General features: G+C 42.3%; 1 protein-coding gene across 10 annotated transcripts in view; it reads right to left on the bottom strand.

Annotated features, from left to right (window-relative positions):
* AMBRA1 (autophagy and beclin 1 regulator 1) overlaps nt 1-12424 on the bottom strand; it is a 208474-nt gene that overhangs the window by 117829 nt on the left and 78221 nt on the right. For 7 of the 10 annotated variants that reach the window (XR_009545601.1, XM_060176495.1, XM_016186443.2 and 4 more), the window contains 2 exons: nt 8035-8121; nt 1797-1976 (listed from right to left, as the gene is read on the bottom strand). Coding sequence is in view for 9 of the 10 variants with exons in the window: in XM_060176495.1 (XP_060032478.1) it covers nt 1797-1976; nt 8035-8121 (267 nt within the window). In the remaining variant the exon portion in view is untranslated. The remainder of the gene's footprint in view (nt 1-1796; nt 1977-8034; nt 8122-12424) is intronic. The other 3 variants (XM_060176498.1, XM_007519078.3, XM_007519080.3) reach the window with 1 other exon arrangement.

Here is a 12424-nt window from a genome sequence, read left to right as displayed (position 1 = left end):
AAACTGCTTCCCGGAGTAGGCCACAGTGCTGGAAAAGAATCTTGTCTACAAGGGAACATAATTCACTGTATGTGTCCACCTGGCGAAGAAATAAGACTCTCCTTGCCTTCACTGGGGATATATTCGGCCAGCTCCCTCCGAGAGAACGGGAGGCAGAGAGATGTGTGCAGAGAGCTAGACTAGCTGGGTGAGGGCTCTCTCCTCCCAGAGCTGAGGGGAAAGGAGACCACCCCACTCCATTTGCCACATTGCCACGGCAGCTTCGGGGCTTGCCTTCATTTGTTTCGCATTTACATCTTCCTCAGACAAATGAACCTCCCATTTAGTCTTCCTACTGCTTCCAAGTACGCAATTGCTAGTGTATTTAAGGACTGCATCAGGAAGGTGAATTGGTGGAAAGGTAGTTCCCACCTCCTTAGTGCTCTGGTGACGAGATTTCCCAAACACTTTATAAAACTCTGCTGCGAGACGAGTTCTGGGGAACTATTAATTTAATTCAAGGAAAATGCAGACCCTAGATGTAACCAGGCTGTGTCAAGATGAAAAGGGAAAGAAAAAAAAAAAAAAAAGAAGGAGGAGGAGGAGAGAGAAAAAGAAAGAAAGAAAGAAAGAAAGAAAGAAAGAAAGAAAGAAAGAAAGAAAGAACACCTGACAGGCTGTCCTACTCCAGTACTGACAGCAAAAAAAGGAGGGAGAAAAATGCATAACCACCTTCAGTCTCTCCTGTTTTGCAAGTTTGAGGATATCAAAATACAGGAATCAAAACAAGAGCCAAATGTCCAACTTGACACAGGTCAAGCAAGCTCAGTTTCAAAGTGGAAAGAAACAAAATGAATGGCTAGAAAGGTCAAGAGGACCAGGTCAGAGAACGCAAGACCCTGCAGTAAGGCTGGGGACTTGAAGGCTGGAGTCTAGGGCTTTAGTCAGCTCTGCTGGCTCACCCCCTCCCTCCAACCACTCGAGAAACCAGAAGGGGATGATAGAGGACCTAGGTGGGTTGTACTGTTATATGGAAAACTGGCAAATGTTATACATGTAGAAACTATTGTATTTACTGTCAGATGTAAAACATTAATTCCCCAATAAAGAAATAAAAAAGGAAAAAGAAACCAGAAAGAAGGGCAAGGGCTCGCCTTTTATGCCACAACACTCTGCCTCTCTCCCTCCCTCCCATGTGTGAGAAGAATGCTCTCTACTACTGAGCTGCACTACATTGTTGGCCACTGACAGGCAACTTTCAAAAGATCCCTACTTGCAGGGCACTGGTGGTGGTGGTGGTGGTGGTGGTGGTGGGGTAGGTACGTGGAGGAGAGTGAGGAAGCTTAGAGTTGAGAGTAGGACCTCAAAGAACCAGTCTGGTCAAGGGTATTAAGAGAAACTGTCTTTGAGGGATATATGAGAACACGTAACTCGGCTTAAGAGAAAGAAAAACACCAACTGTCTTGCCTCCTAGATGTTGTGGAGACAGACAGTCCATGAGAAGCAATCCCACAGCCACTAAAGTTCATGCTAAAGAGAAAAAATGTTGCCTGCAGAGCGAGTAGTTGTCTTGCAGTCTGGCCTGGGCCCAATGGCTCTTCCCACAGGCTCCAGTGAATCAGCAACGCAACTGCAGAGGTGGGAGTGCCCTGGGCATCTGCACCTTCTGCGCCTCACCCTGTCCAACTGCTCATAAACAATCCCTTAGGGCCTGAAGCTAGAACACCAACCGCTGTTGCTCAGACACTGGCCACCCTGGAAGCACTCACAGTCTAGGAGGAGAGGTAGGAAGACAAGCAAGCTGAGTGAGTACTCACTCAAAGTCTTCAAATTCCAAGTCGGTTCCCTCTACTGAAGGGCCCTGGTTGTCGGAGGAAGAGGAGGAGGTGGAAGAGCGAAGCCGGTTCTGTTGGTAGCGCATGGAACGCTGGCGAATGCTGTCTCTTCGGGAGAGATACTGGATCATCCTCTGGGCGTAGTATGCAGCAGGAGACAATCTGAGAGAGACGAGAGATGGACAAACACAAACTAGCACTAGTGTGGGTAACACTGTGAGAGACAGTAGATCCAGTTCTCCCGTGGCATCTCCCTGCTGGGGTGTGCTCCAGAGACATGAAAAACAAAGGGCATTGAACTCACCAGGAGGCTTGTACTGCACAGTATGCTTAGCAGGCTAGCACCAGTGTTTCTGTTCTGAGATAAGGCAAAGAGGCTGTCTAATTAGTAATCATCTCTTCAACGCCACCCCTGGATAGCACTGGGCCTTTCTTTTTAGTCTCTTAAGGGACCCCTCTTAACTTTTCGGGGTTCCCTTTACAAAGATTCATAGCTTCTCAAGCATCCAAACTTAACATGTTAAGAAATTAAAGGGACTGTGACGGTCGTGTATGGGTCATCTCATCTCCACCAGGATTCCTCTTTTCTCCAACAAATGTGCATTGCTCCTGATTTGTCCCCGCTCTTTAATTCTCTCTTTGAACTTCCTCCTTTTCCCTTCCAAATTATTCCAGAGAAAAATATTCAGTAATAATAATAATAATAATACCACCAAGAAAGGGCAGGGTGGTGGCACACGGGATTAAGCACACATAGTACGAAGTGCAAGGATCCAGGTCTGAGGCCCCAGCTCCGCACCTGCAGGGGAGTCGCCTCACAAGCTGTGAAACAGGTCTGTAGGTGTCTATATTCCTCCCTCTTTACCTTTGCCTTCCCTCTCAATTTCTCTCTGTCCTATCCAAAAAATGGGGGGGAGGGGAAGAGAAGAGATGGCCAAAGAAGCAGAGGACTCATAGTGCAGGCATGGAGCCCCAGCAATGACCCTGGAGGCAAAAAGCAAAAAAACAAAACAAAAACAAACAAAAAAAAGAAACCAAGAATAAAATATCCTCGGGTCCCTGGGCAGATGACCCCACCAATGTGTCCTGGAGCCTCACTTCCCCCAAGCCGTGCCCCACTAGGGAAAGAGAGAGACAGGCTGGTAGTATGGATCGACCTACCAACGCCCATGTTCAGCGGGGAAGCAATTGCAGAAGCCAGACCTTGGGTCCATACTCCCAGAGGGATAAAGAATAGGGAAGCTATCGGGGGAGGGGATAGGATGTGGAGTTCTGGTGGTGAGAACTGTGTGAAGTTGTACCCCTCTTATCCTATGGTTTTGTGTTTCCTTTTTATAAATAAAAATCATATGTATATATATATGTGTGTGTGTGTGTGTGTGTGTGTGTATGTGTATATATATATATTTATATTTGGCAGGGCTGGCAAGATAGCTTCCTTAGGTAGTATGCTGCTGTGCCATATGTATGAGTCAGGTTTGAGTTCAGCTTCTACCTCAGAGAAGGAAGATTTGCTTGGAAGGACTGGGAGGTAACTTATCCAGTAAACTACACATTGTACCATGCACAAGGGACCAGATTTGAGAAGCTGGCACCACATGGGGTACTATGCCCTGCCCCAGAAGTTTCATAAATGGTGAAGGTGTATTATAGTGTCTCTCCTTTTTCTCTTTCCCTGTCTCTACCTGAAATTGAGATACAGAGTGTCTACCGGGAGTGATGGAAGTTGTGCGCAAAGACAAAGGGCCTCTTGCTCAATATATATATATATCACAAGGCCACAGCAAAGCCCTGGCAGCAAAAATAAACAAAAAACAAATCAATAAACCTTAGCAACTTGGGAGAACAGAAAACCTAACAAAAAGATAAAGAAATTCTTTTCTTTCTTACAAGAGAACATTACAGAGTACTTGAGCACTGAGTCCTATAGAAGGTAAAGGACACTCCTTTTCCTTCCCCTTCTTAGGGCTGTTTTTAGCAAATGATTGTCTAAACCTCTACAAGTTTGCCTCAGTGTTGAGATACTCCGGAAAATATCTAAAGTCTTATATGATTTGCCAAATTCCTTTCTTTCCTTCTCAAGTTTTTTTTTTTTTTCTTCTTTTTTAAAATTAAAATGCTGCTCAGTTGTGGCTTATGGTGGTGCCAGCGATTGAACCTGGGAACTTTGGTGCCTCGGGCTATTGCAAGACTGACAGTGTGATCTCCCAGGTCCTTTCTCCAGTGTTTCTTCCATCTCTCACAACACTTACATAATTTGAGACTATGAACCGAGAAAGTGAGAGGAGAATAACAGAAAAATGTTTAATGTGGTAACATTAAGCTGATTACTAAGAAATTCCAGACTTCACGCCTGCCTGAGGCATACACTTTGACTCAACAATTCCACTCGGGATTTTATTCTACAGAAAAAAGACAAGTATACAATGGCATACAGATACAGAGAAATGAAGTTCGTTTTGCAACACTGCTAACATTAGTGCAAATCTGGGAAACACCCCAAATGTGCGAGAACATATTAGATAAAGAATATTCATACAAAGAAATACCATGTAGCCATTAAAAAGAACTACCCCTACACACAAAGGAAGTAATCTAAAGCAAATTTCAAAGAGGAAACTGTGACAATACATATATATTTATGCAATTAGGAGAAAAATTAAAAGGAAATATAAAAGTCCTAATGAGGACTCTTAGGGATGTAAACTTGTATATTTGAGTATGAAAGAAAAAAATATATATATATTTGTTAATGAAAAACTGGTCAAGAATGGAGGCAGAAAGTTACACTCAAACACTAGTCAAATATTCACAAGCATCTTGTTGACCTTTCATTACTCCTGAAGACCAAGTCTGGGTAAATCCTCAGTAAGTCTAGTGACTCAAACCAAAGGAGATCCAACCCGCAACGATTAGAGAAACTTATCTCAGAAATGACTGTCACCAGAAGTGATGTTCTTCTAGCCAACTGTCAAATGGAATTTGCAAGCAGGCCAGCTAACAATCTTTGGAACTCCAAAAGTCTGTTTTATAGAGCAATATGCTGAACTTGGAACTCCTGAAACCAAATTATCCTACAGAGCAGGTGGGGAAAGGATATAGTTACCTTGGCCAACATCATTAGAGTATAAGACTAGTTCTTTAAAATCTCAGCTATCCATCTGGTTCCCTATTCTCATTTTTTTTTTTTTTTGCAAAGATAAATCACAGAATCCTAAATTTTCAGCAGAAAGAAGTCACTGCTCTTCAGCTGTTCCTGTATCTACCAAACATACAGATCACTTCCAGCAGAAACCAACCACTGCTGTTTTCTCAAGTCGATCAAACTAGAAAAAGAACTGAACAAAAGTTTAAAAGAAGAAGTGAAGACTGTGTGTGTATTTTATCTGGTTCTTCTATTTTAATTTTTTAAATATTTTTATTTGTTTATTTAAATAAATCTATGTTTGATTCTTCCCACATGTAATGTTGTCAGGGAACTTTTTTTTAAGATTTTATTTATCGATGAAAAAGAAGAGAGAGAAAGAACCAGACATCACTCAAATGTGCTGCTGGGGATTGAACTCAAGACCTCATGCTTGAGAGTCTAGTGCTCTAGCCACTGTGCCACCTCCCAAACCACTATTTTTATTTATTTATTACTAGATAGAGACAGGAAAATTGAGAGGGAAAGGAGAGAGACAGAGAGATACCTGCAGCCCTGTTTCACCGCTCGTGAAGCTTTTCCCCCTGGAAGTGGGGACCAGGGACATGGATCTGAGTCCTTGCACACTCTAACATGAGCACTTAGCCAGATGCACCACCACCTGGATCCTGTTATTGTCTGATTCTGAAAGTGTTTCTGACATAGGCTCATTTTCTGTGTGATACTCTATCTTAATTTAAAAAAACCTGTAGTGTCATTACTAATGGAGGAAGAAGTAACACCAATACTGACAATAATAAAGACTATCCGTTCATGCAGGAGCACAGCTTCGGCACAAAGTAACCCATGTTTAATTCCTCTACAGGGCAAGAATTCAGGTCTGCTCACACCTGTTTGGGGGTGAAACTGTACCATGTGACAGTGATCTTTTGAATCAACTAAAGTGATGTTGGAGAGGAGGGGGTTTAAAAATAAAGTGTTTCTGATGAAATTACTCTATGCAAGTACCTCCTAACCATGTCCATGTCCTTTTAAGTATTCAAAGAGAAGCTAAGGATCGACCTGAAGGCTGAGGTCTCTCACATTGGATCTGACTGATACATATTATGGAGGGTAAAATATCTGAGGAAAAAGGAGCTGAAAAGCCAGTAATGAGGTAAGAAATCACCCTCCTACTTAAGACCTGGATAATTATCAAAGTGTTCAAGTGAAGATTTTAAACATTTAATGGATCTTCACATTTTCGTTAAGAATACTTTCCCTTCCCCTCCAAAAAAAAAACAACAACCGTAAAATGTGTTCAAGGGGAAACTGCAAAAATATCAACACCACAACATGTGACACTTTGTGCAATAGAGAGATCTGAGTAGAAATAAGTAACAGATTTCCTACATGAAAGGAGGAGAAAAAAGAAAAAAGAATGATTTTTAAAAATTACTGTAGAACTATGTCAGGTTAAAAATTCTGAGAATGAGACTTCTACTGCTGTCCTAAATGGGACTTCTTTGCAGCAAGAAGTTATCCACCTCAGTGTTTCAAAGTACAGGACTCAGGCAAAATTTTTCCTTCTCTTATGTGGGGCTTATAACTTCCAAATACGATTAGAGACTATATGAACTCACTGTGTTGCCTACCTGTTTTAAAGCCATCAATCCCCATGTTCCCTGAGCCTCAGATCTGCCATTTCTGACGTAGTGACAATGGAAAAAAAAGAAAAAGGTGAATCTTTTCACCCCCCATCTCAGAAAGATTGATTTAAACTGTAACGTAACTAAAACTGGGGCAACAACAACAAAAAAAAAATCACTACAGATCCCTGGAGTCAACTTGTTAAACACACACACACACACCATGAATTTCTTAATCTAGACTGTAAGCTAGTTAAGTTCATTCAGCTTTATCTAACCTGTGACATTAATTTGCTGACTCCACCATTAAAAATGGCCTCTTTCTAGGGTCTGAGTGGTAGCGCAGCGGGTTACGCACAAATGGCACAAAGTGCAAGGACCCGTGTAAGGATCCCAGTTCGAGCGCCCAGCTCCCCACCTGCAAGGGTGGGGGTCACTTCATAAGCGGTGAAGCAAGTCTGCAGGTGTCTATCTTTCTCTCCCCCATCTCCGTCTTCCCCTCCTCTCTCAATTTCTCTCTGTCCTATCCACCAATAACGGCAACAAAATGGAAAAGTTGGCCTCCAGAAGCAGTAGATTCATGGTGCAGACAAAAGACCAAAAAAAAAAAAAAAAAAAAAAAAAAAAACCACCTCTTTCTTTAGGCAAAGCCTCACAATGTACTCTAGTAACGTGAAAGTTATCCCCCTGTAAGATCACTAACAGAAGCAAGGAGTATAGTTGTGATAGTCCCCAAAGGCTGTTTCTCTATAGATAACTGTGATGCATCGACTTGCCATCTCATTCTTCTTAGTCCTTGGTTACCAGTATTTGGTAGAGACAGGCCTTGAACACATCTGAGATTTTTTTAAATCTCTCCAAGAACTGTTCAGATGTCTTCTAATCAGTGTTAAGGCAAGCACTTCAGTAAAACGCTAAATTTACTTTATTCAGTTACTTTTGTTAAGCATCTCTTCTCCCAGGAAGTCCTGAGAAATTCGCTATCTGAAAGAGTTTGATTACTACCCTTTGATGTCATAAATTATAAATTTTCTTAAAGAAGAGAAAGTAGAGTTTACTGATTGTTTATTTGAATTTATAAGCAACTTCCTTATTAGCAAACTTTTATTCCCCCCTTTTGTCTGTCTGAGTGGCGACACTCTCTAACCAGCAGAAAGGAATATCCTGTGACTCTGCCAGTGGCCTCCTCAGATCCCTACTCTCGTACCCCACTTACAGAGATGGCCCTAAAAAAAAGACAAGCGCTCAGTCATAACCATCTGCCTCCACAGGTCTGTTCACTTACCTGCAACAATTCCCAATTACCTGAACCACCTGTCTCAAAACTTTAACTGAAGAGTACAAGAGCACCAGGACCAGAGAGGCACAGCATGGGGCTTCCACCAGCTTGGCAACCCCAAGGGCAGCCCCTCCCCCCCACCTAGTGCCAGTCTCACTTTGGCCTTACCTCGCTGGGTCTGGGTATATTGGGTGCTCTCTGGATCCTGCTCCATCATAACGGGATAATGAAATGAGGGAAGACTCCAGCAGCCTCCTAGCAGAGATTAAAAAAATGGCAATAATCCCTGTCAATTACCAACTCAGAGGTCATTCATAAGGAAAAACGGGGGTGGTGGGGAGATAAATAAAAATCCCCCTTGCTGTTACCTATCTGGGAGCATGCCCCTTCTACAAGCTAAGTACTAAGCGACATAAATGAGCAGCAACAGAGCTCTCACACTGGATATGGCCACTGCATTATGCTCAATACTGCTCTTCAGTGAACAATGGACAGGTGCTGCAGGATCCTGGTCGTGTTTCTATTTGCAGTATCCCCTCAGAGACAAAAGGGAGGTTAGGACCAACACAGAAGGGAGATCTAGGCAGACCCAGAGATGGTCATGTAAGTACCAACACTTACTTAGTGTTGTTTCTCCATGCCATCCTAACCCACACCCCCTTTTCTTCTGCTCACACCCCCCCCCCCTTTATGGGAAAACAGCACACTCCTCGGGTCCTCTTAGCAAGTGACAAAAATCTTTACTTATGTAATCCAGCCCAACCGCACATTCAACCGATCATAATGATGCACACATCTTGCTCGACACCTTTGTGTTTGGCAAATACTAAGTACTTCCTGCATATTTCTTTATTTAAACCATATCACAACCTGGAAAAGTGAGCGTTATTATACATACATGATTTTCAGTGGGTCTAGAAGTTAAGTATAACTCCTTGTGGCACACAGTTATTAGCTGGTGGTGCCAAGACTTCAGTGAGGGTCTGCCAACTCCAAAAAGCTTCAGACCACTAGCCTACTCGGTATAATCTTTTGGGATCCTGGCAGGTAACAGTATACATGCTCCCACTGTGGGCCCAAACTAGAATGTGGGTGCTGTGCTGCTGGCTCCTTCCTATTTTTTATGGAAAGCTAGCAATCCTTTGAATGAAATCCCTATTAAACTTTAGCTAAAGGACCCCCCAAATCCAATTTCATAGAAGGACCAGTTAAAACCCATCTGATAGGGAGTTGGGTGGTAGCGCAGTGGGTTAAGCACACATGGCACAAAGTGGAAGGACTGGCCTAAGGATCCCGGTTCAAGCCCCCTGCTCCCTACCTACAGGAGGGTCGCTTCACAGGCAGTGAAGCAGGTCTGCAGGTGTCTTATCTTTCTCTCCCCATCTTCACCTCTTCTCTCGATTTCTCTGTCCTATCCAACAACAACATCAATAACAACTGCAATAACTACAACAATAATAAAAAGGGCAACAAAAGAGAAAATAACTAAATAAATGTAAAATTAAAAAAAAAATCTGATAGGCATGGCTCAGGGGACCCTCAGTCTGCCTCACTACTTCCCAACTCCAATATGCCTTGGCAGCCTGTCAAGCTCCTGCCATAAAACACTTTTCAAAGGAAATGGTCTCGGAAAGAAATGTGCGTTGTTCCTCTCTAGCAGCATCTTGCCTGCTTCTCCCAGAGCAGATCTCCAGCTCCCTTCCAGACTCTTCCTTAAAGCAGAGCTGCAGGAGGAGGACAGCAGCTACCAATCTTTTCCAATTGAGTTAATTCAATCCACTGTTATTAGAACCAGCTGGCTTTAGGTATAGTCATGTGCAGTCACTTTATCCCAGCAACTGGCCCGCGGAAGCATTTCCCCCTCACAGCCCCAGGAAGAGATGCAGACACCCTGTTATTCTGGGCTGCTACTTTTCCTACCGAGGATAATCAATTGTTAGAGTGATGATTTCTAGCTAGGCCAGGCTTACAATTTCCACGGTTATGGGTATTTCTTTCATTTTTCCCAGATTCTGTGTGCATGTGTGTATGCTGGTGATCAAACCCAGAGAGCCTTATATACATGTTCTACCACTGAGCTACTTCCCCAGCCTACAGACACTCTAAACAGCCCTACGCCTGAAGAGAAAAAACACGGTGGCATGAATGAGGGGATAAAAGGGATGAAATACTGTTTCTCTCTGGCTGAAAGCTTGAATCTTAGATTGTATCACTGCTTACCACAACAGAAAGGCTGTATTTCAATTCCAGAACATACTTTCCCTCCACATTTTAATGTCTGGACTTGGGGTGCATCTTAAGATCGTATGACAGTTTAATTCACAAGATGTGTTTGGCTTTCATGGGGGTACATAAAACAATGGCATTCCTCTGAGTCTTTGAAACAAAGGATGTACACGGACTAGAAAAAGAAGTGAAATTCTGAAACGAGTTTAAGACATTTTCTTCATTATTTATTCAGTACAGGCAAGTCAGTTCTACAAGAACTAGGTGGGCATGAAATAATGAAAGGAAGATCTAGGCACGGCTCGCTGCCCTGGAACACCTAGAACTGGGCCCATCCCAGAAGGCTCAGGAGTTAAGCTGCCATCATTACTGAGCTGTTGTGTCATCTTCCAAGTGGCTGCTTAATAAGCAGAGATCCACTGGCAAGCAGCATCCCCCAGAGTGACCAATATTTATCCTCCTTAAATACTTCTGCCTGGAAAATGAGTCTTGAAAGTTAGGAGGCCAAAACAGTCCCCTCCTATGCCAAGGCGGGCACAGTGTCCAAAGAGATAGGGTCACTTTCTAAGGGTGATACAAAGGGGATTCTTGAGCTAGAAGAATTTGGGTGGAATCATTTCAGTTTTAATGATTCCATTTTATAATCCTGCAAAGTCTACTTCTCACCCTAAGCTCTGGCCTTAATTTGGAAGACTTCCTTAAATCAGAGTAGAACCAAAATGTTATTTCAGCTTTGTCTCTGGAGAGCTCCTGATCAGGTTCTTTGGGAACATGCACCCCCTGTGCCTACTTACTATGAAATCTAGTGGCACCATTTGTTCTCCATGCAATACAGCAGACTGGCAAGTCATCCATACGTGGCATTTTAACTGCTAATACACAAACTCAGAAGAGCCCAGCACTATTACTAGCACCATACATTAGATATCATCGATGAAACATTACATCCTCTTCGGTTACAAAGCCATTACCTCTCTAAATGAATAAAAAGGACTTCACCAGCTGATGATGAATAAAGAAAGAACTGAATTATTAGACAAATACATCACCACCACTCTTAGAAAACTAAAAAAAAAAAAAAAAAACTTTCTCTCTTCCAGTTAGCATCTTGCAAAGAGCCATCAATGAGGAAATGGCACCAGGAAATAGAACAGCTGTGTGCCTTCTACTGCAGTCACCACAAATTTGACTTGACAATGATCTACTACACAATTCAATAATGTGAAATCAGTTAAGGCTTCGGGAAGAGCTAGTATGAGCTTGTTCAAGCTTGGGGTTACTGTTTCATACTGGCCTGTTATCGCAAGTTAGAAATGTTTTAGAGTCACTGAAGCTCTCTGACAGAAAACGAATTTTAATTTAGACAATAACAACCCCCCAAAAAAAAAATTTCTTTGCAATCTCGCCTGGCTTGGTATATTAAGGACTATGCTGCTTTGATCTGTCAGAGAACAGGTAGAAGATACCAAAACTTTTGGTTGAGACTATGTATTATGATAATAATAATAATTGTTATTATTTTACTAGAGCATTGCTCTGCTTTGGCTTTTGGTGGTGCTGGGGATCGAACCTGGGACACTGGAGCACCCAGCATGAAAGTCTTTTTATATAGCCATTATGCTCTCTTCCCAGCCCTGATTTATAAACATAATGTGTAACATGTGCTATGCATTATACGTAACGCTCAGAAGTCTTACTCGTAGAGCTATCAATTTATTTGTAGAAGTCTGAATGAAAGGATACTGCCTGATCAACTCTGGTTACTGTAAGAAGAACACAGTAAGTACAACAGCATATAACCATATTCACACAGAAATGGTGCGATAGAGAAGGTATGATCAAGCAAACGTGGCAAATGTTATACATAATATATAGAGAATACTTTAAATTATTCTTGCAAGTTTAAAATTATTTCAAAACTAATATACAAAACCCTAAAAGTAAACTTCTGAAAGTTAAAGGTAGCTTTCAAAAGAACTGCTTTCTCAAAAAGCTAGTTGCCCCTATGCTCCACAGTGGGTGGGACAAACTACATGGCCTGGACCTATCCATTTCTTGAAAATAAAAGTTTTATCCAGTGATCTGGGAGGTAGCGCAGTGATAAAGCTTTGGATTCTCAAGCATGAGGTCCTAAGTTCGATCCCTGGCAGCACATGTGCCAGATTGATGTCTGGATCTTTCTTTCTCCTCCTATCTTTCTCATTAATAAATATATAAAATCTTTAAAAAAAATAAGTTTTATCCAAGCACAGTCACATCCATTCATGTGTTTACTACCAAGACTGCTGTGGAGCTGAGGCAGAGCTGACAACCTTGGTAATGCTTGGCCTAA

This window comes from Erinaceus europaeus, chromosome 17, assembly GCF_950295315.1.
Source record: "Erinaceus europaeus chromosome 17, mEriEur2.1, whole genome shotgun sequence".
In the NCBI taxonomy this organism is placed as follows: Eukaryota; Metazoa; Chordata; class Mammalia; order Eulipotyphla; family Erinaceidae; genus Erinaceus; species Erinaceus europaeus.
The sequence above is the reverse complement of the archived record's forward strand: the minus strand, read 5'-3'. Positions and strand labels throughout refer to the sequence as shown.